The sequence below is a fragment of the Scardinius erythrophthalmus genome (assembly GCF_964197995.2).
Source record: "Scardinius erythrophthalmus genome assembly, chromosome: 2".
Classification (NCBI taxonomy): Eukaryota; Metazoa; Chordata; class Actinopteri; order Cypriniformes; family Leuciscidae; genus Scardinius; species Scardinius erythrophthalmus.
The window spans coordinates 42,990,641-43,016,360 of NC_138222.1; the positions used below are offsets into that span (position 1 = coordinate 42,990,641).

General features: G+C 38.1%; 1 protein-coding gene across 2 annotated transcripts in view; it reads right to left on the reverse strand.

Moving 5' to 3' along the window:
* Positions 1–7,211: 7,211 nt before the first annotated feature.
* Positions 7,212–25,720, reverse strand: part of mybpc3 (myosin binding protein C3) — a 38,956-nt gene continuing 20,447 nt past the window's right edge. Inside the window, exons 18-31 of one of the 2 annotated variants that reach the window (XM_081354478.1) lie at positions 25,439–25,578; positions 23,389–23,454; positions 22,483–22,642; positions 21,929–22,033; positions 21,460–21,648; positions 19,099–19,233; positions 16,871–17,038; positions 15,669–15,757; positions 14,891–15,086; positions 14,540–14,679; positions 11,724–11,883; positions 11,415–11,551; positions 10,726–10,912; positions 7,212–7,559 (exon numbers count right to left, since the gene is read on the reverse strand). In XM_081354478.1, coding sequence (XP_081210604.1) covers positions 7,531–7,559; positions 10,726–10,912; positions 11,415–11,551; positions 11,724–11,883; positions 14,540–14,679; positions 14,891–15,086; positions 15,669–15,757; positions 16,871–17,038; positions 19,099–19,233; positions 21,460–21,648; positions 21,929–22,033; positions 22,483–22,642; positions 23,389–23,454; positions 25,439–25,578 — 1,901 coding nt within the window. In that variant the 3' untranslated portion in view covers positions 7,212–7,530. The remainder of the gene's footprint in view (positions 7,560–10,725; positions 10,913–11,414; positions 11,552–11,723; positions 11,884–14,539; positions 14,680–14,890; positions 15,087–15,668; positions 15,758–16,870; positions 17,039–19,098; positions 19,234–21,459; positions 21,649–21,928; positions 22,034–22,482; positions 22,643–23,388; positions 23,455–25,438; positions 25,579–25,720) is intronic. The other variant, XM_081354479.1, reaches the window with a different exon arrangement.

Consider the following 25,720-nt stretch of genomic DNA (forward strand, 5'->3'; position numbering starts at 1 on the left):
ACTTGTTATAACTGGCCTCTTTTAGCACTGAAAATCTTGATCAGAATAAATAATTGCAATTTAATTGTTTTAAAACACTGATAAATGATTGTAATGTTATATAATCCCTCAGTGACAGAAAACAAATGTTAAAAAGAGCAAACAACATGCAATCACAACATTCACATTTTTTTGTTGTTGTTGTTGTTAATTAAGACCAAGTAACAAACCTAGCATACACAAAACCAAGTGTGGCATTGAGTGGTAACAGGGGATCCGAAAATGACATAATATTTTAAACATGTTAATTACTTCTTTTTTTATACAATCAAATTTCACTATAAACACCTTAAAGATTGGGGATGAGTTTTCATACTTTTATGTATAAATAAATTAATAATGTAGGCTATTCAAGACCTCGATCACAACATTCACATAGCCTAGATGAGTCTTGTGTCGTAAAGCGATGTCACACCGTCACAGACCTATACAAACACTCTCGAGGGATTAGTCAGCCCAATTTAGTTTCTTGTCAACATTGTCATCGACCGTGTTCCGTCTATCTCAGGTTGCAACGTTAAGACGGGGCCTGCACGTCACCGAAAAGCCTTACTGATTAATAACACGTAGGTTACTATAAAAACAATCCCTCTTCTGACAAGGTGTAGAAAGTTTTGAACTGTGGTAATGAAGAAAAAATAGGTCTGCTGACTTTATTAATGTATGGATCTGTGACTGTCATTCAAGCATTGCCAGCTCTGCATTTACTTGGACAGTCGCGAACATCCGCGCTGAGGTCACATGGCTCCACTGAAGCCAAGGGTAGTTAAAAAAAAAAAACAACTAGATTATATATTCTACCTGTCAAAAGTTTTGGATCGGTAAGATTTTTAATGTTTTTTAAAAAAGACTTCTGCTCACCAAGGCTGCATTTATTTGATTAAAAATACAAAAACAAACAGCAATATTGTGAAACATTATTACAATTTAACAGCAATATTGTGAAATATTATTACAATTTAAAGCAGCGGTTTTCTATGTGAATATATAGTAAAGTGTAATTTATTCCTGTGATCAAAGTTGAATTCTCAGCATCATTACTCCAGTCGTCAGTGTCACATGAATCTTCAGAAATCATTCTAATATGATGATATTATTATCAATGTTGAAAACAGTCAATTACATTTTTATTTCAGGATTATTTGATGAATAGAAAGTTCAAAAGAACAGCATTTATCTGAAATAGAAAGCTTTTGTAACATTAAAACAAACACTACTGTTCAAAAGTTTGGGGTCAGTAAGAATTTTTATTTTATTTTTTCGGGGATAGAAATAAAAGAAATCAAAACTTTTATTCATCAAGGATGAATTAAATTGATCAAAAGTTACAGTAAAGACATGTACAATGTTACAAAAGATTATATTTCAAATAAATGCTGTTCGAATATTAGAATGATTTCTGAAGGATCATGTGACACTGAAGACTGGAGTAATGATGCTGAATAGGAAACAGTTATTTTAAATAGTCATAATATTTAACAATTTTACCGTTTTTTTTTTTTATCAAATAATGCCTTGGTGAGCAGAAAAGATTTAATTATTTTAAAAACATAAAAAATCTTACCGATCCAAAACTTTTGACTGGTAGTGTAGGCTATGTGTGTGTGTGTGTGTGTGTGTGTGTGTGTGTGTGTGTGTGTGTGTGTGTGTATATATATATATATATATATATATATATATATATATATATTGGGGGATTGGCAGGTGGGGGAACCCTCAAATTTTGTGTAGGTGCATGCAACAGGGAAAAATGACTCACCGTGGGACTACTACATATTGAGTATCGTGATATAGCAATACTTTTTGGGACAAGAGTGTCACTGTGGCACCAAGTATAACAATACTTATTTGCTCGATATTTTAATGGTTTTATTTTGGTCCATCTACATCTACACTGATATATGATACTATGTTAAAATTACCGAACACCACAATATGGACCATAACCTTGTTTTTCACAATGTAAATTCAAACATTCACCTTTGACTTTTAACTCCACTGCAACATCCACTTGCTCTGGCTAGAACAGTAACTGTCAGGGGCGGACTGGGACAAAAATTCAGCCCTGGCACTGTAACCACACCAGGCGCCACATTACCGTATACCATTTTCTTAGACAAGTTCATTTACTCAAGGCCAGGGAAGCTGTAGCCTAAGTCAGTATTGCCAATAGGAATCTTCTACAAGCTTTGGAATTTGAAAACATCTGTTTTTAAATGTTAAAAGTAATTTTAAATAATACAAATTACAGGCTGTTTACCGCAGTTGGTGTAATTGGCAGACGTTCCCTTAGATAGGCCTATCATCTGCTGCGGAAACGTGTCAAAGCATTATCAGGTATAAATATGCAGCTATAACGCACGTAGGTGATTTTGAATGAATATTTCTTGTCAACGGTTACATAATGTTAAAACTAATCCTGCTATTGATATCTTTGTAAGACTGCCGACCCTATATAACAGTGTCAAGGGAAAATAAATGTCCGGCGAATATCGAACCCAAAACTATCTTTACCGCGCTCAGCCAGCGTGAGTGCATTTCACGTATTAGTAATCGCTGTCGTTCAGCGGGGAGGGGAGGAAGGACTTTGTCTGCATGCGTGAACCCATAGATATCATATGCGTGAACCGGCGTAGATGCATTCAAATCAGACAGGAGAATCGTGACTGATAACATAACGTCGGGAAGCGTGTTTGTGAAGATATCTGTTTGTGATATTACGTTTTGATTTGATGCGGAAGGTTTGATGCGCTATCATTGATATTAATTAATCTATTTTTTTTTATTTATCTGCATGCGTGAACCAGCGTTCCAGCCCACTTTAACCCCTGTTCACTAGTGAAATGTCACCATAGGCTGCCATTCAAATTAAATTGTTGATATCAACAATTGATTTCTTACTAGTTGAAATTGCAATTTCACATATCAGAAATACAATTCTTACTAGTAAATCCTTTATTTTTCGATATCAAGAATTCAATTGTCACTAGTTGAAATGTCTATTCTTGATATCAACAATTGAGTTGACACCAGTAACAATGTAAATTTTTTATATCAATACTTCAACTTTCATAATTCAAGACGTTGGTGTCCGTGCCGGAGATGGTGATGTCCGTGCCGGCGTCTGTTCCGAAGAAGTTGGTGTCCATTCCCAAGACGGTGGTGTCCGTGCCGGAGACGGTGGTGTCCAGGCCGAAGACTGTGGTGTCCCTGCCGGAGACTTTGGTGTCCATGCCAGAGACGTGGGTGTCCGTGCCGCAGACGTCAGTGTCTGTGCCGGAGTCGTTGGTGGTGTCCGTTCCGGAGACGTTGGTGTCCGTGCCGGAGACAGTGGTGTCCGTGCCGGAGTCGTTGGTGTCCGTTCCGGAGTCGTTGGTGTTCGTTCCGGAGATGTTGGTGTCCGTGCTGGAGATGGTGGGTGGTGTCTATGCCGGAAACGTTGGTGTCCATGTCGGAGTCGTTGGTGTCCGTTCCGGAGACTGTGGTGTCCGTGCCGGAGACATTGGTGTCCGTTCCGCGCTATCATCTATTTTTTTTATTTATCTGCATGCGTGAACCAGCGTTCCAGCCCACTTTAACCCCTGTTCACTAGTGAAATGTCACAATAGGCTGCCATTCAAATTCAATTGTTGATATCAACAATTGATTCCTTACTAGTTGAAATTCCAATTTCACATATCAGAAATACAATTCTTACTAGTAAATCCTTTATTTTTCGATATCAAGAATTCAATTGTCACTAGCTGAAATGTCTATTCTTGATATCAACAAGTGAATTGCTACCAGTAACAATGTTAATTTTTTATATCAATACTTCGATTTTCATAATTCGAAACGTTGGTGTCCGTGCCGGAAATGGTGATGTCCGTGCCAGTGTCTGTTCCGAAGAAGTTGGTGTCCATTCCCGAGACGGTGGTGTCCGTGCCGGAGACTTTGGTGGTGTCTGTTCGTGAGACATTGGTGTCCGTGCCGGAGACGGTGGTGTTCGTGTCGGACACTTTGGTGTCCGTTCTGGAGGCAGTGGTGTCCGTGCAGGAGACGGTGGTGTCCTTGTCGGAGACTTTGGTGTCCGTTCCGGAGACGGCGGAGACATGCCGGAGACGGTGGTGTCTGTTCCGGTGACGTTGGCGTCTGTGCCGGAGACGGTGGTGTCTGTGTCGGAGACTGTGGTCTCCGTGCCGGGGGCGGTGGTGTCCTTGCCGGAGAAGTTGGTGTCCGTGCCCGAGTCGTCAGTTTCCGTTCCGGAGACATCGGTGTCCGTGGTGGAGACGGTGGTGTCCGTGCTGGAGTCGTTGGTGGTGTCCGTTCCGGAGACGGTGGTGTCCTTGCCGGAGATGGTGGTGTCCGTGCCGGAGTCGTTGGTGTCCGTTCCGGAGTCGTTGGTGTTCGTTCCGGAGATGTTGGTGTCCGTGCTGGAGCTGGAGACGGTGGTGTCCGTGCCGGAGACGATGGTGTCCGTGTCGGAGACGGTGGTGTCCATTCAGGAGACGATGGTGTCTGTGTCAGAGACTTTGGTGTCCATTCCGGAGACTGTAATGTCCATGCCGGAGACGGTGGTGTCTGTGCCAGTGTTCGTGCCGGAGACGCGTGCCAGATACGTTGGTGTCCGTGACGGAGACGGTGGTGTCTGTGCCGGAGACGTTGGTGTCTGTGTCTGAGACTTTGGTGTCCTTTCCGGATACTGTGTTGTCCGTGCCGGAGACGTTGGTGTCCATGCCAGAGTTGTTGGTGTCCGTTCCGGAGACGTTGGTGTCCGTGCCGGAGTCGTTGGTGTCCGTGCCGGAGTCGTTGGTGGTGTCCGTGCCGGAGACGGTGGTGTCTGTGTCGGAGACTTTGGTGTCCATTCTGGATCACATTAATCGAATATCCACACGATTGCAAATGTGACATTGATTTTATACAACAGTTCAACAAACGAAAGGTATTAATATTAAGTGATATTAAGTTCATTTTAAACACAGCATTGTCAGTATTATATTTTTTTCAACAAAATAATAGCTCCACAAAAGCCACAGCAGAACAGCAGCACACAGCAGTGTTTGTGATTGAACAATTGGCTTTGAACAAATCGTGAGAGTCATTACTTCAATGATTCTTTCATAATTACAGCCACTTGCTTCATTACTGAATGAATGAATGAATGACTTGATGACTCACTCATAAAGACAGTGACTTACCGCCACCTAATGGCGGTTTTAATTTAATATTTAAATGCATCACCTCATATTTCTCTATTGAACGTTTTTTATTATTTTATTTAAAGCATTATTTATATTATAAAGGAATTTGTAAAGGTAAAAAATGCACTGGAAAAATAGATTTAAGGGGGCAAATATTGCCCCGGCCCTTACTGAAAGTGACTGCAGAACAAAAATGTTCGTTTTGAAGACAAAAACGAGAACACAAAATCTTATGGGCTGCGTTCAGCCCTTTACAGTCTATGGTTCAGCCCCGACAAAAAGTTTCAAAACGTATTTTAAACGGAAACAGTGGTGCGTAACACCCTGGGTGCTTCTCAATATCCCTCCTCGTCTCCTCTCTCCTCCGTCCTCCATCCTATGACCCGGAAACCAATCGAGCTCAGCCATCTTGAAGGACATCTCAATTGCACCGCGAGGAGTCGAGGATCGAGGAGTCAGGAGGCTTCCTGAGGAGTTATGAGCGAGGATACACAGGTGCATCCTATGCGGAAGAGTTTTATCGACTAAAACGTGACGCACGTATAAATTCTCCTCCCCCTTCACATCGGTCACAATAATTTTGATTTATACTTTACTTTTGCAGTTTATATAAACCACACACCTCACATATTTCAACAGGGTATCTTTCTTTATTATTATTTATTATGAATTTCTTAAATAAACAAATTTCAACAACATGAGGGCAGATCCTCTGAGCGCTGCTGATGACGCAATGAAGTGACGCTCGAGTGATCAAGGATTCCAATGTTTACAAAAAGCTTTCATTCGATCCCTCCGTCCTCGCGTCTTTTCCTTGCAGCCTTCCCTCGCATCCTACAGGGGTGGAGCTGAGACGCGAGGAAAGGAAGCGAGAAGAGGAAACGAGGATGCACAAATAAGAATTGAGAAGCACCCCCTGTTCCGATGATGCAAGACTTGCAACTATGGCAGCTGAGAAGGCCATTATTAATGTTATTTTTGAAGAATTTTCGGAGCCTGATGAAATCGGTATAAATACGTGTTTAATAGGCCTACTGCAAAATACGCTCTATGTTACAGTCACTGCCCTTGCCGTCCAGAGTAAAAGAGAACATCCCAAATGAGTGAAGGGATTTGTGGAAACTGACAAAACAAAAACAAACAAACTAATAAATAAATAAACAAGGAGGCATTTCAAGACGTTCGTCTTACATTTTTTTTATGTTAGGCCTACTCCTTACAATAAAATGTCCATAATATTTGAAAATTATAAAATGGAATGGTCACATAACCATTTTTTTTTTTTTTATCCATTTAAACTTAAACTTAATGTGAACGTTAGCAAAACGTTCGTAGAACATATTTCTGTGGACATGTAATGTTTAATTAAATCTAAAAATAATAACAAATAATATTGTTTTAACATGCAAATACGGTTTGTAATATTTTGTCCAGTAATAAAAGCAGTTGTAAACAATGAAACAAATACCTATGTAGTGTGTGTACAAGGACAGAGACACAGCTGCTTAACTTCAATATGGAACAGGCCATCCAGTCATTTTGACACCTCGGCCATCATGGGATGTTTGGGAATCATTTCAAACATTTCATCCTCCCAAATTGTCACTGTAGAAAATTCCAGAACAAAGCCATGCAGGCCAGCCATGGTATCTATCTGCTCTCAGGATAATACCACTGAGTTGACGCTTCCAGATGGACTGTGGGACATACTGACCATGTGCATGAGGAATGCATTTGATAGCTGGGCCATCACTCATAGACAGGAGAGTGCGTCATCATGATGTATGGAAACTTCCGGTAGACACCTGTCTTCCGCTCCCAGGGTGACTGGTTTCTCAGGTAGCTAATTGATGATGTCTGCTAATTGACACATTTATGTCATAGTTCAAAGAAAAATGAAATTTCCTGTGTGTTCGGGAAAATTAGCAAAAATGCAAATGAGTAATATAATTATATTGAGAATGTGTTCAAAAGAAAACCAGACAATAACAATAAGCTTCAAGAAAACTCAGCTTTATTTAGCACGTTATATACCATCAAAGTGTGGAAGAGAAAATACTAGACCCTACAGCAGAGATCTTAAATACAGTAAATGAAGTGAAATAAAATGAACTCAAGCAATAAAGAGAGGAAAACCACACCTAAGCACAAACCATGGGATGTTAGTGAGAAATGGGGAGCACAAGCAAAACAAGAAAACCACTGAAATATTTCTTTGCTCTGTCATTTGATCACGGACATGTCATAGGGATCAGTTTCAGGAGACAGAAAAAGGATAGTGACACAGTTTCTCCAACCCATTACGTCTCTCTCATTTCTTGATGTCTTTTATGACTGGAGCTGCAATGAAGTGAAAGAACCATTGTTAGATTACATCCTGCATTTACGAGAAGAAAAAAGTCTACCACTGTAGAATTACCTAAAGTTACCTTAAATTCTGTTTAAAATAATTCATTATATGTCTGAGTGATCTACAACAAACCTGCATGCATTTCAGAGCTCCATCTTCAAAGTGGATGAACCCATTTTTGTTAATTTTGATCATATACAACTGTACTGGACATTGTGATTTGAGAAGTTTAATGTTCATTTGAAATGAGTAACTCTTTAAAAACGTATAGATAGATAACCCGTGGAAATGTTCAATGTCCAATAAGTTATATATTACAGGACGAAAAACATGGATAAGTGCACCTGTTGAAATAGTTTGGGGTCAGTAAGATTTTTTATTGTTTGTTTTTAAGATAAAAATATATATACTTTCATTCAGTAATGGCACAATACATTGTTTAAAAGTGACAGTAAAGACGTCAATATAGTAAAAAAAAAATATTGTAAAAAGCCGTCTTTCTATTCATCAAAAATCCTGAAAAAAAATATCACGGTTTTCACATTAAGCAGCACAACTGTTTACAACGCTGATAATAATAATAAATGTTTCTTGAACACCAAATCAGCATATTAGAATGATTTCTGAAGGATCATGTGAAACTGAAGACTGGAGTAATGATGCTGAAAATTCAGCTTTCCCATTACAGTTATTGAAGATTGTAATAATATTTGACAATATTATTGTTTACTGTATTTTCGATCAAATAAATGCAGCCTTGGTGAGCATAAACAGTTTCTTTCAAAAACATAAAAAAAAAAAAAATCTTACAGAGACCAAACTTTTGAACAGAGGTGCACTTCAACTGTATGTGCAACACAAATATTAGTTCTGTCAGTATCTGGTGGCTCAGAGACCAAGGGTGCTTCTCATTTCTTTAATTGTGCTTCCTAGTCTAGTGTCCTTTTCTTCACATCGCGTCTAATATCCTCCATCTCAAGATACAAGGGAAGGATTTAAGGATCAGACGCAAGGACACAGGCATCATAGCAACACACAGTATGTGTGTATGTACGCTGAATACTTGCTTATATATGGTTTTATATATATATATATATATATATTCTAAACTAAGTTACAGAAAAGTTTGGATTGAAATCATAGGAGGAGAATGAATGTGTGTATCATGTGTTTCAGCAAACGTCTTCATAGGATGCAAGCGTTACCTCTCCTCGCTGTGCTTTTAGAGAATAGATATGTCCTTCGTGATGGCGCAGTTCGATCGATGTCATTATTGAGAAGCACCCAGACAGGCTGGATTTGAGACAGTGTTTGTAAGAGAAAGCGCATGCAGTGTGGGTGTGATTGCAACACCTGGGGCACCATCATGCTTACCTTGGACACATTTCACACAGAGCAAACCTGAGCTTACTGTTTACTCACGCACTGAGGGAGTGAGGGCGGTAGGGAATGTGAAGGGAAACAGGAAGTAAGGAGTAAGTATTAAAGTGTGACACACGTCAGGAATCATGGATCACTAGAAAGAGATCCATTCTGGACCTTCAGATACACCTCTAGGTCCAATCCAATAGTTATTTACCACAATGAAACATTTGAATTTATGCCAGGACATGTCATCCATGTTTCTTTATTTTGTTTGAGTAAAACTGCCGTTCTAGGATTTTTTTTTTTTTTTTAACTCACAACAGACTCCGTATTAACATTTTATAAAATAAAATAAAATAAAATGTTAATACAGCATGGACGGATTTTGATCTACATGTCTCAGCATATATCTTTCATTGATCATAAGATTGTGCTCTTATGTTCAGCGGTCATTCAGGTGAGTTTCATTCACTCACGTATACATACACTACCATTCAAATGTTTTAGATCGGTAAGAATTTTAATGTGTTTTTGCTTCTGCTCATCAAAGCTGCTTTTTTTTATCCAAAATACAGCAAAAACAGTAATATTGTGAAATATATTTATAGAATCATTACTCCGGTCTTCAGTGTCACATGATCCTTCAGAAATAATTCTAATATGATGATTTGCTGCTCAATAAACATTTATTATTATTATCAATGTTGAAAACAGTTATGTACATTTTTTTTTTTTCAGGATTATTTGATGAATAGAAAGTTCAAAAGAACAGCATTTATCTGAAATAGAAATCTTTCTTAACATTATACACTACTGGTCAATTTTTTATTTTTTTTTATTCAGCAAGGATGCATTAAATTGATCAAAAGTGACAGTAAAGACCTGTATAATGTTACAAAAGCTTTCTATTCATTAAAGAATCCTGAGAAAAAATTCAACGTTGATAATAATAGGACATTTTTCTTGAGCAGCAAAGAAAGTTTGCTGCTGAATGATTAGAACTGAATAATAGCTTAGAATGACTTCTGAAGGATCATGTGACACTGCTGAAAATTCAGCTTTGCCATGACAGGAATAGATTACATTTTAAAATATGTTAAAATAAAATGTAAAAATATTTCACAATATTATTGTTTTTGCTGTATTTTGGATCACATAAATGCAGCATTGGTGAGCAGAGGAGACTTCCTTTAAAAATATTTAAAAAAATTACCAATCTAAAACTTTTGAACTATAAATTAGATCCTGTAATATATAACTTATTAGAACACACACAACAACATCTCATAACTTTTTTCAGTGGAATGCCCTGAAATATACAATACTGATGAATGTTAAAAATAACATGACTATTCCAGTTTCCACCAAAAAAAAAATGAAGCAGCACAACTGTGATCAACATTAATAATAATAATGTTTCGTGAACATCCAATCAGTATATTAGAAACATTTCTGAAGGATCATGTGACACTAAAGACTGGAGTAATGGCTGCTGAATTTTTTTTAATGTATTAAAAGAAACAGTCACTTTAAAATTGTAATAATATGTCACAATATTTCTGTATTACTGTATTTTTGATCATAAATAGATTCAGCATTGAGCATAAGATACTTCTTTCAAAAACATAAAAAATCTTACGGACCACAAACTTTTAAACAGTAGTGTAATTACTAGACAAATCAGATCTAAAATATACAGTGTGTAACAATAAGACAATTTTCAGTGAGACTTCAACCAAATGATGCTAAGTAAATCTCTCAGTAGCTCTTGAGCAAGAGGCAAGTACTTACAGCGAACTTCCAGTTTGCATTCTACTAAGTCTTCTCCGCTTGCGTTGACCGCCTTACACATGTACACACCTCCATCAAACGGACACGGCTTACGGATCTCCAGAGTCAGCACACCCTGATTGCTGAACATACGATACTTGGCCTCGTTTGTAATGTCCATCTTGTTTTTGTACCATGTGATTTTAGGCTGCACAAAACAATCAGATGTAAGTACTGTAGAAACAGATTATCTTTCCAATTTTCTTGCATAAAATAATGACAGATAAGATAGCTATCCAAATCTATTGTTATTTCTTTCTTCGAACCTGCTAACATCTGGGTTAAGATACTAATATATTGATCAGAATTATGTGTAAAACAAAATGAAGCTGTCAAACATTTCAAGAGCAGGGTAACATGATTTTGTGTTTTTGTAAATTCTACTACGTGGTCAAAATAAATAGACTAATTTGAACTCATTTTCCACTTCTACATGACAATATTCTTGTGAACAAAGTGAGGACTTTTGGGATGAATTGTAATGCCAGACCTCACTGATGCTCTTGTGTCTGAATGAGAGCAAAAGCGCAGTTACATTCCTTTCGGTTTGAAATGAAATGCTAAACAAGCACAAATGAGTGTGATATTTCCTGCTCATACTTTTGGCTATATAGTGCATCACCATTGCTAGTAAGGTCACACATGCTCACCTTAGGGATGCCTCTTACGGAGCAGCTGAGTGTAGCGTTGTATCCGGATATAACTGAGCGACTCATGAGAGGATGTGTGAACTTGGGGGCCTCAGAGAAATCATGCTCTTTGTAGGAAGGATGCTTATACACAATGCCTGTAAAGAGAACCAAAACATTTTATCAGGAGATCTGGTGAGCTACATGGGAATTAGAAAGATTTCAAATACCAACAGCCTAACCACCAAATTCTAGCAGACGTATGCTTGCTATATACACTGCATAGTGAGCAGACATGAGAATCTAGTGTATCTGGGCACAAATGGTCACCTGTTTTCTGGATGTAGGCACTGTCTTTGGAAAGGCAAGGCTCTGGACTCAGACCCACCATGTTTATGGCATACACACGAAACATATATTCATTCCCCATGATCAGGTCTGATACCACACAATTAGTGCGACGATACTGTTCATACACAGTGTACCATTCCTGCGAAGAAAAGAAAAAACACATAAACAAGTCATATATTGTGTACCACATTGTACCACCCTTTACTGTTTAAAAGCTTTATCTGTTCTTTTCTGAAACTGACTAGACCAAAACATTATGACAAAAACATCTGTTTCATGGAAATAATTAAAATATCCATAAAATAATACATTATTTTATAGGTACTTAAACTACCGTTCAAAAGTAAAATAAATAAATAAATAAATAAAATAAAATAGAAATTAATACTTTTATCCAGCAAGACTGCATTAAATTAATGAATAGTTAAAGTAGAAGCATGTATTGTTACAAAAGATTTTTATTAATCAAAGGATGCATCAAAATTTCCACAAAAATATTAAGCAGCACAACTGTTTTCAATACGGTTTCCGCTCGTACTGCCACAGTAACCATGGCGACAGACGTGGACAACTACCGTCTAGTAGTTGCCCTCTAGCGGCACACTCACGCTGTTGTTGTTTCGTTCAAACATTATGGATCATGGCAAGCAGACTTTGGGACAAAAGGACAACTAAAATGAGGATCAATATCAGCGTGGCATTTTCGAGATGCCGAGAGCTCCACGTCCGCGACTAATTTGGACTTGACAGAGACACCGCTCTTGCATGTACTTAATTAGACAGGTGAGCAAATGTAACGTACATAAATGTAATCAATGTTATATAGCTCAACATGATGAAATGTTAGAATATGATCAGTAGGCCTATGTTATTCTAATGTTGATCTAGCTTACTGCTAGTCTCATACAGCCAACAAACTAACACATATAGAATAACATTCAACACACTCAAATGCTGTTTAGTGTGATAGTGTTGACCAAGTGAAACAGCGCTGCGTTACCTCACAAGTTTAATTCTTCAAATAAACTGACCTGTGTGAGTAGTAATTCTGCACTTGCGGGTAGTTCGGTTGAATGAAATGTACTTATTCCTTTATATCCGCGGGACTCGTGTGTGGCGCTGATATCTGTCTCTTATTAGCAATCGTGCCATTTGTTATTCTAAGAGGTTAGCGACACGTTATATTTTAACGATATCTTTTGCATTTCTCATCCAAACAACGTCAAACTTGACACTGCACTTACTCGTGCCCGTAGCGAGACATTGAAATCCAGTTTGAAATCGAGTTTGAAATCCATCGGACTAACGGTTCGAGAGATATGGGAATAACAGACAGACAGACAGACCCACACACACAGACAGACAGACGTTTCTGTTATTTATAGATAGATGTAGGCTATGCATTCTTGGTGAGCAAAAGACACTTATTTCAAAAACATTACAAAATCTCACCTAGCACAAACTTTTCAAAAGTAGTGTATTTAAAATGTAGGCTATTATTTTGTTTCGGCTATGTTTTAATCATATTTATGTTTTTATTGCAGGGTGGGGGTTGCATTGGATTACAACTGTTTGTACACGTTTCATGTTTGCTTTGTGCTGGTTGTAGCCTAGGCCTAGCCTATGTGTTTGTTCATTCAGAAATGTACTAGAAACTATTTATTTTAAAGCTCAAACCTCAGTAAAAAAAAATAAAAAATCAGCTTAACTATAAAAATGTGCATAAAACACTGCATGTTCATGTTCATGTTCACTGTGAACCACTTTGTCATATGGTCACCAGCAAACAGTATGTGGCTATACTATGGCACCAATTATCCATGCTAATCTAAAACATTGTCACATGGCTCTCAGATGTCAGAATATACCACTGTAAAATCATTCCGGCCATTGTTATAGAAGTAGACAATGGGGAAAACGTTGTAGGATAGCTTAGCACATGTATTAAGCCGAAGTGTCATTACTATGTCCGTGGGAGCAGTAGATGCAGAAGCAGGTAAATGGCCTGCCTATGAATGTGCCCCAAGGCCTGCAGCCTAAAGAGCTTTTATATTTAGAAGCAGAGCATCTCCGATTTCTGATTGAGATTGTTCTGTGAAACCTGATAATTTGTTGTCTTCCTGCCTGCTGCTCTGAACACAGCGAGAGGAATAGACTGGCTCTAGTAACAATGTGAGGTGAAACCCAAACCGGGTGCTTTTTATTTAGCTGCTAACTTTAGTGGCTCAAGAGTACAAAGGGGTAAAGAGAGCACTATAATGACAGCACTTAAATCAGGGCAAGGCCGTGGGCTAAGATTACAGCATGCCTGCACCGAAGGGGGCACAGGTGCCATGGAGTGGTGAGCGGTAGGGGTCATTTTGGAGCTTTGGGTACTGGATGTTCTGGATGCTGTTCCTCTGGCCCTCAATTCAGTGCCACTGGCCAACTGTATATCACAAGAGAGGCCATAAACTCTGAGCGTCCCTGTAATGCTGTGCCACTGATGAATAGTGTACATACATTACTCAATTACAGTGATCACAAGCTTAGCTGCTTTAGATAGACAATGGCAGGCTGTCGGTGTGGGGAGGCTTACGAACCCACTAACTCTCTCTCTTTTTCTCAAAAAGTCTGAGTTTTACTACTAACAGTGCTCAGCAGGGGAGCAGAGCTCTCTAACAGTACATACAGTATGTATAACTCAATATCAAAGAGAAGAGGTTGGGCAGTCATTTTCTAAATAAAATAAAATCAAATAAAATAAAATAATTTTCCATTTCAGCAAAATCCCTAGTTTGCAGGTTTGGGTTTACCATGGTTTTCTTGTCAGCCTTCTGGATGGTGTAGCCTGTGATTTCACTGTTGCCATTATCCTTGGGTGGTTTCCACTCCAGGGCAACGTTGAAGCCCCAAATATCCATCACCTTTAAACTTTGGGGTGGGCCAGGCAGGTCTGACATTAGAAGAGAACGAAATGCGTTCTGATGTTTACTGATGCAAACAAAGACACAAGTACTATATAGAAGAAAACACATTCTGTTTCTGTGAACAGAAACGGAGCATTGTACTGTATGTTCTACAAGTTATTCCAGGGCAACTGTGTCAAATCTGGTCAAAAATACAGGTTAAACTGACAGTGTATGCTGTGTGTCCTAGTAACTTACCAACAATCTGTATATTCACATTGGCTTTGTCCTCCACATTCTCAATCTGCACTTGAACATCATACTTCCCAGAATCCTTTCTCTCAGATCTCCTGATGAAGAGGATAGTATCAGTGTCGCTGTTCCGTATGCTGACCAGCTTAGGGTCCAGAGGCTCATTGTTTTTTGTCCAGGTTACTTGAGGCCGTGGTTTACCCTTAAAAGTGGGTGAAGAATGTGTCAAGACATCTCACTAACTATATTACTGACAAGAAACATAAAAAGTACTTATGTTATGACAAAAATGGATGGATGGAGATGTTTTAGACACTAGAATTCCCTACAGGGGTGTTACAGCTGCTGTTCAGCCTCGTTGTGTCATTGACTGCCATCTGTATGCAGCCTCCTTCATTGTATTACAGCCATAGAGTACAGTGTATTTATAGAGTGAGAGGATGAAGATCTATGTTTCACAAACGGGGTTCTGTAAACAAACAAGTGGACAAGTTACAGTCTAGCCGAACACTGAAGCTCTGGCTGATGGAAACTGTTGAAGGTCATAGTCTGCATCAAAAGAGGACAGCCAATGGCTTCATTCTGTGACAAATAATGCAGCTGGATACAGCAATAGAGAACTTTGCTGGATCTTTTCATAGCACCCAGAGGATGCCTGCCAAGAAATTAATCTAAATTGTTTGCATTTGAAAGAGGTTCAAATGAATTATTCACATGTCCTGTGGCATAATTTTGTTAGGTATTTGCATGTTACAAACACAGTCTGAAGGATGACTTTTCTCACCTGGAAGGGGATTACCAGGTTAATCGTTTCTCCTACTTTCTTGATGAGTGTTTGACGAAGGTTACGGGGAAGCCAGATTTTGGGCCGCTCTGCAATAAGAGAATGTAAGTGATTCATGAAGATAATAGTTTTCATCTTCGTCTAATCTTTTCCTTCTAATTTCCTTCCCAACACTAGACTATAATGAGATGGAATAGATGGATCTTCACTTAAAAATAAAGCTTATTTGTCTGAACATTACCATGTATAAACTTAGCTTCAGTCTATTATCAAGTAGACTCATCTGTAGCAAGAGGCCTCACATTTCATGTGTGTAAACACAATCTATATAGGGGAGAACGGGCCAATATGTAGGTCAGAGAAGAACTGCACCCTCCCCCATCGACACTGTTGCTGAACTGAATTGAATCAACATTGAACTCTTGCAGCCCACACTGTGCAAAAAGTAATCATTGTGTTTTGTATCCCAGGGAAAAACACACCTTAAAGGGTTAGTTCACTCAAAAAATGAAAATTCTGTTCCGAAGATGAACAAAAGTCTTACGGGGTTGGAACAACATGAGGGTGAGTAATTACTGAAAGAATTTTTGGGTGAACTAACCCTTTAAGACATTGAGAGGGGAAAAGTCCCCCCCCCCACCCCCCAATAATTAGAAATTGTCACCCCAATATTTGAAATTCTTGCACTGCTCTGCTGCACTCCATTATGCAGCAATGCACGGTTTAAAAGTAAAATACTTTTAAAAAGGTTTACGATAAAAAGGTTTAAAAGTAAAAATTTTAGTCTGGTCTGAATAGCGCTCATTGATGTCAAAATGATTGAGATGGCCAATCAAAGTAGGCAGGGTTTACTGTTCACAAAAGCAGAGTGTGAATTCCAGTGCAAAGCGTCAGTTTAATTTTGAAAGAGAATGAGAGATGTAAATATCGAAACATTTAATACAACTTTTACGATAGAAATGTTAAACCACTGACAGTAACATCCAGTGATGCAAACCACTCGAATGCAAAAAATTATTATTTCCCAACTAGAATTAGACCTACAATTTCCTTCACTGTTCTATTTCTTTATGCTTTCTAAAAAATTGGTCCCCTCCAATGTTCAAGACATGGTTTCGGACTTGTCCTTGGGTAATGATCCAAAAAGTTGCCCTTAAATGGGCTTCCCTAACATTTTAAGATTACTCTCTGTCTTAACTCACGCATGATTTCACGGATGGTGACTGCTTGCTGCAGTGAGGCTGGAGGGCTTGGGCCTGCCATGTTATACGCCCTCACACGGAACTGCATCTTCTCTCCAGTTGGCAGGTCACGGATGATCACAGAGGTCCTATCTGTGAGACCCGAAAATGCAGGGATCCATTCATCAGCTATAGAGATGAAATAAAGTTTTCAGACACAGAATATTGAGGATTTATTCTAAAAAGCATTTCGATGCTGTTGAAAATAATGTTTTTACACCAGGATGGCTAAAAATAAGACATACAGTAAATGCTAGTGCATTGTAACATGAGTATAATGTAAAATAGGTTTTATGGAGATACATTTCATACAAATATAACTAGGCTGAAGCTACACTACCGTTCAAAATGTTTGAGGTCGGGAACATTTACAAAAAAATTCTATTTCAAATCCTCAAAACTTGTTTTTCAACATTGATAACAAGACCAAATGTGAGCACCAAGTCAGCAAATTAGACACTGAAGACTGGAGTAATGGCTGCTGAAAATTCAGCTTTGCCATCACAGGAATAAACTACATTGTAAAATATATTAAAATAGAAAACAGTAATACTAGTTCAGAATATTTCTGTTTTTGCTGTATTTTTGCTGTAAAAATGCAGCCTTGGTGAGCATAAGGAAAAAATCTAACCGAACCCAAAAATTTTAACAGTAGTGTACAGTTGTGTTCAGAATTATTGGCATCCCTAGTAAATATGATCAAAGATGGCTGTAAAAATAAAACTCCATTGTTTATCCTTTTGATCTTTCATTCAAAGAAACTGCAAAATTCTAACCTTTCATTGATAATTAAATACTTTTTGCAATCTCCTTAGATAACAAGATAACAGCTCTTGAGTTTTCTCCTATAATACCTGATGAGTTTGGAGAACACCTGACAAGAGATCAGAGACCATTCCTCTATACAGAATCTCTCCAGCTCCTTCAGATTCCCAGCTCCATGTTTGTGCTTCTTCTCTTCAGTTCAGCCCACTCATTTTCCAGGGAACAGGTCAGTGGTCTGGGAAGGCCAAGGCAGCAGCTTCTTTTTGTGCTCAGTGACACATTTTTGTGTTGATTTTAATGTTTGTTTTGGATCTTTGTCCTGATAGAAGATCCAACCACGTCCCATTATAAGATTTCTAGCAGAGGCCGTCAGGTTTTGATTTTTATCTGTTGGTATTTGCAAGAATCCATGATACCATGTATCTGAACAAGATGTTCAGGACCTCCAGCAAAAAAATAGGCCCACAACATTAAAGATCCAGCTGTATATTTAACTGTGGGCATGGAGAACTTTTTATCCCAGTTTGCACCAACCCCATCTAGTGTGTTTGTTTGCAGCCAAAAAGCGAGATGGTCCTCACTGCAGAACACGAAATCCAGGGGGAGGAGTTGGATCCAGATCCAACTCCTCCCACCTTACATATACCTAAACCTACCCATCTCCAACCCCTGATCCCTAAACCCACCCCTAAACCTACCAATCTCCACCCCTTAGATCTGGATCCAACTCCGCCCCCTGGATCTCGTGTACTGCAGTGAGATGCTACTGCAAAAAGCTGCTTAGTTGATTGGAACTTATTAATTATTGCCCTGATGGTCAAAATGGGGATTTTCAATGCTTTTGCAAATTTTTTACAGCCAATTTCTATTTCGTAAAGTTCAACATTCTTTTGATGCACATCAGAACTATATTCTTTGGTTTTACTCATGATGGATGATTGAGGGAATTTGGCTTTTGTGTTTCCTCATATTTAAACTCCTTAGAAACAAGAAGTCAAAGCTAGACAATTTTATGTTCCTAGTCACCCTGGTGTGCTAATATTATATATATATATATATATATATATATATATATATATATATATATATATATATATATATATATATATTAATGGTAATATACTTCAGAGATATTTTAAAAAAAGAAAAAAATTGTGGCAAATGTGTTTTATTTCATAATGTGAGTTTCCCCCCAGTTTCAATAGTTTTACTTTTAAATGAAAGGTTAGATTTTTGCGAATTTTTTGAATGAAAGATCAAAAGGGTAAACAATATGGATTTATTTTTACAGCCATCTTTAATCATATTTACCAGAGATGCCAATAATTCTGACCACAACTGTACTCTCTTGATAAATGCATTTAAAGCAATTTTGTGGAATCTGTGGGCTTGCTAATTTAGCTGAGCTTTTAACTTTGACTTACAGCCTTCCTTGCAGTACTCAACCCCATAGCCTTCGAGCTCAGCTGAGCCTATCCTCTCTGGAGCCCTCCATTTCAGCGAAATAGAGGTATCACTGATGTCATCAACACACAGGCCAGTGGGCTCGCTGGTAGGAGCTGTAGACAGGAAGTTTTAAGAATGAGATGGTGTTCCACTAAAAAGAAAAGATGTTCTTGTATAAAATTTTGTTCAAGTGCTTTATATCAGCAGCTGGAGTAAATGCATAGTGAAACTGTTGGAAATGTTCAACTGACACTATAATTTTTCTTTCCATTATCACTTTAGCCACTAAACTGGTTTGCATTTTTGCACCTAGCCATTCTGAAATGATATTGTGCTAAATGTTAGCTTTGCCAACTGATTGCAAGGAAAACCATTGTGTGTATGATGTATTTTGAGTGCACACATTTTCTGTATTACATTTATGCACTGTTACTAAGCCATCAAATACAGAGATAGTACTGAAGACTTTTTACTACATGGCTGGATTTACCTATACTTATCACCCAGGTCTCCAATAAAATCTCACTGAATAATGTGAGAAGAGCATAGCATTGTCACAAGCCAAGCAGCCATAGAAATAGAAGCAAGGTTCATCATCTCTACTTCACAGTAAGCCTTTCCTTACAGACAAGAATAACCAACATTGCTTGAATGAGTCTGAGGTTGACTAGGTCAGTGGTGATAAGGGCCTCCTGAAGATATACATGCTCTCTACTGTGATTTGCAAGCAAGCTTCAGTCTAAAATGTTTGTGCCATATTTAAGCGGCAATGACATGCCCAGGTCAAACTTTATTTATGAAGACTAGGAACTTGCAGCAAATCCAAGTACATCTATTCTTATCTAGCCAAGTTATCTAGAGTGCAGTTACTTTTCCTTGAAATGCAAACAACCGTTTATCACTGTAAATAGGACAGCAATTGATTTTTAACTTAAATAGAGTAAAACGATGAGGCTTCAGTTCGGTGCACTTATTCAGGCCTTAAAGTGTGGTTACATTTACAATTGTTCAGCAAATTTTCATAGTCATTTCAATAGGAATTTCATTCCAATAGGAAATGCTTGGTTTGGAAGTGACTTTGAAAGTGGTCTGTGCTTCATACAGTACATCACTACTGTATTGACAATGGACCTTCTTTACTCACGTAATTTTGCTAACGTTTGCATGCAACCGTTCATGCAAAAAACACTCACGTATTAAAATTCTACATGCTCAATTCAACAAAACAAAAGTTTTAAGCACATCATTGCCCAAGCCAAATACAATAGCCTGTGATTACATGCGGACAGGCATTATCAAACCATTTTAGGTAATTCCTCTCTATGGCATTTTCATCAGTGAATGGTTCTTGACATAAGTTAATGACAATGATGGATCAAAACAGCCATAAAAAGAGATATAAAGATGTCATGGAGACTGGTATAATCCCTGCATTAATAAGCTCCCCAAAAGATTGTTAGAAATGGACGCCTACTGCCAACAGGTTCAGGCTCTGGTTCCGGCTCTGGTGGGGGGGCTGCTTCTGCAGATGGTACCGCCTCCTGTATTGTTGGTGCTGCTTCTGCTGGAGAAGCTCCTTCTTCAGGAGGAGCAGGAGCTGCCTCCTCCTCAGCTAGAGGTACTGGAGCTTCAGCAATGCCCTCTTGTGCAGGTTCTTCAGGAGGAGGTGCTTCTGGCTCCGGCTCTTTGGTTTCCGCTGGAACATTGGGCACCGGATCGGCTGGTGGTGTCTCAGCTGGTGGTGCCTCGGCTGGCTTCTTCTCCGCAGTCTTTGGGAGCATTGGTTTGGTCATTCTGCCTCTTGATCACTACAGTCTGGTACGTTTTCCAAGGAGAGCCTCCTGAAAAGTGTCCGTCCGCTCTGTAACACCTGCTGTGGTCTTCTCCTCTGGCCGCAGTGACGCGACAGGGCAAGCAACAAAGGAAGTGCACTGTCCTGCCCCCTCCTCTCTTTAGACAATGCCACAGATACAGCTTTGCAGAGTTTTAACATGCCATTATTTATAGAGGAGGATGCCAAGAATAGTTTCCTAATCAGCTGTCTTGTAACAGACAACCGTCTACACAGATAGCAATCCCTTTAACGCAGCTAAAAAAATGGATGCAGAATTTAAACTGAAACAACCTTTTTCTGACCAGTTTAACAACACATAACCTGTTGAATGGACCAATTAGATGAATGGCAAGATGTGTCTAAGTCATTCTACATGTCTGGAGATGAACAGCAGCCACTACCTATTACATTTAAATATTGGTAGAAGAGGTTTAAAGAACAGCAGGGGAAACGAACGTGTCCCTTATACATAAATAAAGTTATAAATCAAAGCAGTGGAACTCACCAACTGGCACAAACGGCTGGGAGGCGGCACTGGGGCGTGACATGCCGATGGCGTTTACTGCATAAATGCGCATCTCGTAGGCCACACCCTCAATCATTCTCTTGGCCTCATATGTTGTCTCTTTATAAGGATCAAAATTGAGTCTCATCCATCTATAGCTCTTTTTCTTCTTCCTTTCCAGGACATAACCTTTGACATAACACACTGTTGTCATTCATTTTCCTAAAGTGTACATTTAAAAGGAGATTTTCAGACTTTTTGGACGTATAATTAGGTAATTTTTCAGAATATCTAGGTTGTATAGGTTTACATAACTTCACTTAACTTCAAGTTAGATGGGGTTTGTGGTTAAGTAAGTGGTTGAGAGAAACTCATTTATAGTTCTTATGAACTTGTAATGATGTCAACAAGAGTTACTGTTGATACAATATTAACTATGTATCGTAACATGTACTGTAAGGTAAGTCACCTATAATTGGCTGACCGCCATCAAAGAGTGGGAGATCCCATTGGACAATACAAGAATCTTCACCAACGCTAAGGATTCTGGGAGCTTCAGGTGGATCTGGCACATCTGTAAAACATTAAAAGTGCAGTCAGACCATTTCTTTTATAAGGGTCAAAGTGCGGTACAGCTAATATACAGTTACATCAAAGGCATTTTGCTCTAAAATGGCAGCACTCTGCTATTAATTTGAATGTACTGCAAACCCCATAATGATAATACATGAAGCAATCTATTTCTGGAGTGATAATAAACGTCTAGATCCAAAAAAGAGGTCTGGACAGTTTTTTTTTTTTTTTTTTGCATTTTATTTTATTATCTAAAGACAAGAAAGTGTAGTTCTGCTATGTGCCAGAAGCCATGAAAAAACCCAAGAATTGTTTTAAGAAATCTAAAGAGCTTTCTGAGTTCATGTACAACAGGGTGTTGCAACATGGCCTGTAATGAAATTAGGGCCTAACTTCAGCCTCCTGGAGAACAGCTGGGAAGCGTACCCACACTAATGAGGTTAAGCTTACCAACAACTTTGACATTAATGTCAGCTGTATCCTCTCCAGCAGGATTGCGTACAATGACAGAGTACACGCCCTCGTCCTGACGCTCCGCCCCCTCAATGGTAAAGATGCAATGGCCTTTGGTACTCTCGACATGGACACGCCCATCTGAGTCTGTCAGCACCTGATCGACCAATCAAAACCACTTGTTAAAAAATGGTCAGTGGTTTTCAATCTGGATCAGTCACAGGCCCTCACATTCAACTCTGAATTTTCAAAACCAGGCAATCAGGAATAAATCATGGAGAAAGAGCTAATATAATACTTGCCAAAACACTCATATAGATACTACAGATATCTGAAATCTCAGATATACATTACCTGGTAAATACCTCCCTCTAGTTCCTATAAATGGAAGGTGCTTACCGATTATTTTCAAACTTTATACTTTATGAACATTAAATCATGAAAGACGCACTCACCTTGTAGACACAGTATTCTACAGAGTAGTGTGCGGTGTGTGAAACACTTGATGCTTTGTAGCAGTGTAGGGATTTCACAAGTATGATGAGTTTTGTTTCAAAGTGATGCTTGTGTTAATGTTAGAGCAGCTTGTTTCCTTTGTACCCAGGGAAAGACAAACCACAGTTAAAGTAGAGAAGAAAGAACTAAACTGCACTACACTTCACTAAATAATAAAAAATTAAACACTTAAAAATGAATTATTATTAAATATTGACTATATATATATGAACATGAGTTCCCATGGAGTGTCTCCCTGGATTAAATCAATCAAGACTGCATCATCATCATCATGCAGCATGGGTCAATAACAAGGCATCCAACATCATAGCCAAAGCAAGAAGCATATAAAGCACAGAATAATGTACATTGTACAAGCAGTCGGGGATTGTTAAGGCCCGAACTCACTTCACCGTTCTTCACTGTCCATGTGTGCCTCGGTTCAGGACGCGACTCTCCCTCCTTAGAGCTATCCTACATGAGCAGAGCAGAAGCTGTGAAGCCATGGCAACCAGGTCAGGGGTTTAGTTAAGTGTGAGAAACTGAAGTGTCAACCTCTCATCTCAGCACAAACCTCCCAGTCCCAGTGAGCCTCAACAAGACTTTCTGGTTATGGTTGGGAGATGTTACAGTACCTACCTGTCAAGGCTTCTGAAGCCCACATGCTGGATCTCCTGTTACATTTGCAACAACATGGCAAATCATAAAGAATTACAGTACACCACAAACTGCAGATGAATTCAAACATAATTTGTCCTCAAATAAAAGTGATTTTCTAACTAAATAACATTCTAAAGGAAATGTTTGGTGTCTAGCCTTACGAAAAAGAAGTTTATTCAAGTGTTCTATTAGTATACTTCTTTTAAACTAAAAATAAGAAAGTACACTTTCAGTCTACATTTTAAATTCTTGGAAATATACTTTATGTACTTTTCAGAAATATACTTAGAATTATGACTAGTGTATCTACTGAGAGAAAAGTCCAAGTATATCTAGCCTGTACTTGTACTCAATCTTTTGATTGAGATATACTTAAAAGTATAATTAAGTATTCAACGTATACTTGGTTGTGTTAACTCTTTTGATCGAGTAGCCTATTAAACATACTTTTTTTTTACAGTTTTTCATATACAGTCTTATGAAACTTACATTGTTTGAAAATATTTATTAGAATATTTATATAAAACAGATATGTTTCTAATTCTGCGTATGTACATTTTTGTGTAGGCTAGTCCACTGGTAGTGTATAGGAATTTACTCTAATTCTACTTTTTCCCAACATTGACTGAATTTTCCAGCTATCCATGTTTTCACTGTTATACGGTAGAGCGCGCTATATGACACATCTTCTAGTAAAGAATCTCCGGATCAAAACACAGGAGATGAAGAAGCTGAAACAAGTGAGAGAAGACTGCTCATGCAAATGTAAAATAAGGTGATCATCAAATGTTAAACAGCTTGTAAATCAAAACTGCTTAATATTACCAAATGAAATGTCGAACCCATGAAGAGAAAACGACTGTGAAGCTTTGGGGTGTTGGACTTGATCTAACGTTACTCCATCTGTGTTTTGATCGTTGAATCTGATCAAGGTGTTAAGTTAGGCCTAAGTTAGTCTTTGACAATAATGTGATTTTTCTCTGATATTTCACAGATTTCTCTGTGATTTTGCCTTTCTTTATGAAACGTACCGACATGCAAGTGTTGATAAAAAAAGGATGCATGAAGCTAATAAAATGTTTTTAAAATTAAAGTACAGTTAAAGGTATTTTTCAAGAATAAAAAATAATATCTACATTTTAACATAGAAGTATACTGCAAGTGCAAAAATAATATATAAATAGTAAACTATAAGTGTAATGTTATGTTCACTTAAAGAAAACTTACAAATACACTACTAAACTAGTAGTTTACTGAGAGTACATTTCAATGTGTACTTTCATAAACTAAAAAATGTACTACTTGTATTAAAATAGTAAACAACTAGTATACTTATAAGTTTACTTGTAGTACAGATGCATTACAAATGAGATATCTAGTTCTGTACAGATAACTACTGTTACACTTATAGTACACTTAAATGTATACTTTTATATACTAAAAGTGGGCCAATTTAGTCCCAAGCAGTTTCAAAATAGTACACTTACAAGTTTACTAGTACACATTGATATTAGTATACTTACTACATGAAGTATACTTTAAAATATATTTGAACATTACTTAAGTATACGTCATAAAATCAACTTGAAGTATACTACTTTTTCGTAAGGGTAGGTTTGGCTATTCTGCCATAGCTGACCAGGGCTATATTTCCCAAAAGCAAGTAGATTGTACAGACTATTGTTGCCAAATGTTTCTAAGATCTACTTAGACTTGGGAAATGTAGCCCAGACTTATTTGCTCAGAGAGGGATCGGAAAAAAATAGATTCTAGACAAAATTTAATGAATCGCTCTTACCTTTTCTCCTTTTGTCCAAACCACAGTGGGGGCAGGATCTCCAGTAATTGGTACATCTAGTCGCAGTTTGTTTCCAGCCACAACCAAGATTGTGGATTCAGCGGTGCGGCCCATGCAGTCCAGGTGAATCTTGGGAGGATCTTGAAGTAAACAAAAGAGAAGTATTTATTTTTTTAATCTAAAACAAAAGAGAAGTATTTTGACACATACATTACCTTAAGAATATACTGTATGACACAAGTCAAACAGAGCATTTATGATTTAATGTCATTCCTAGAAATA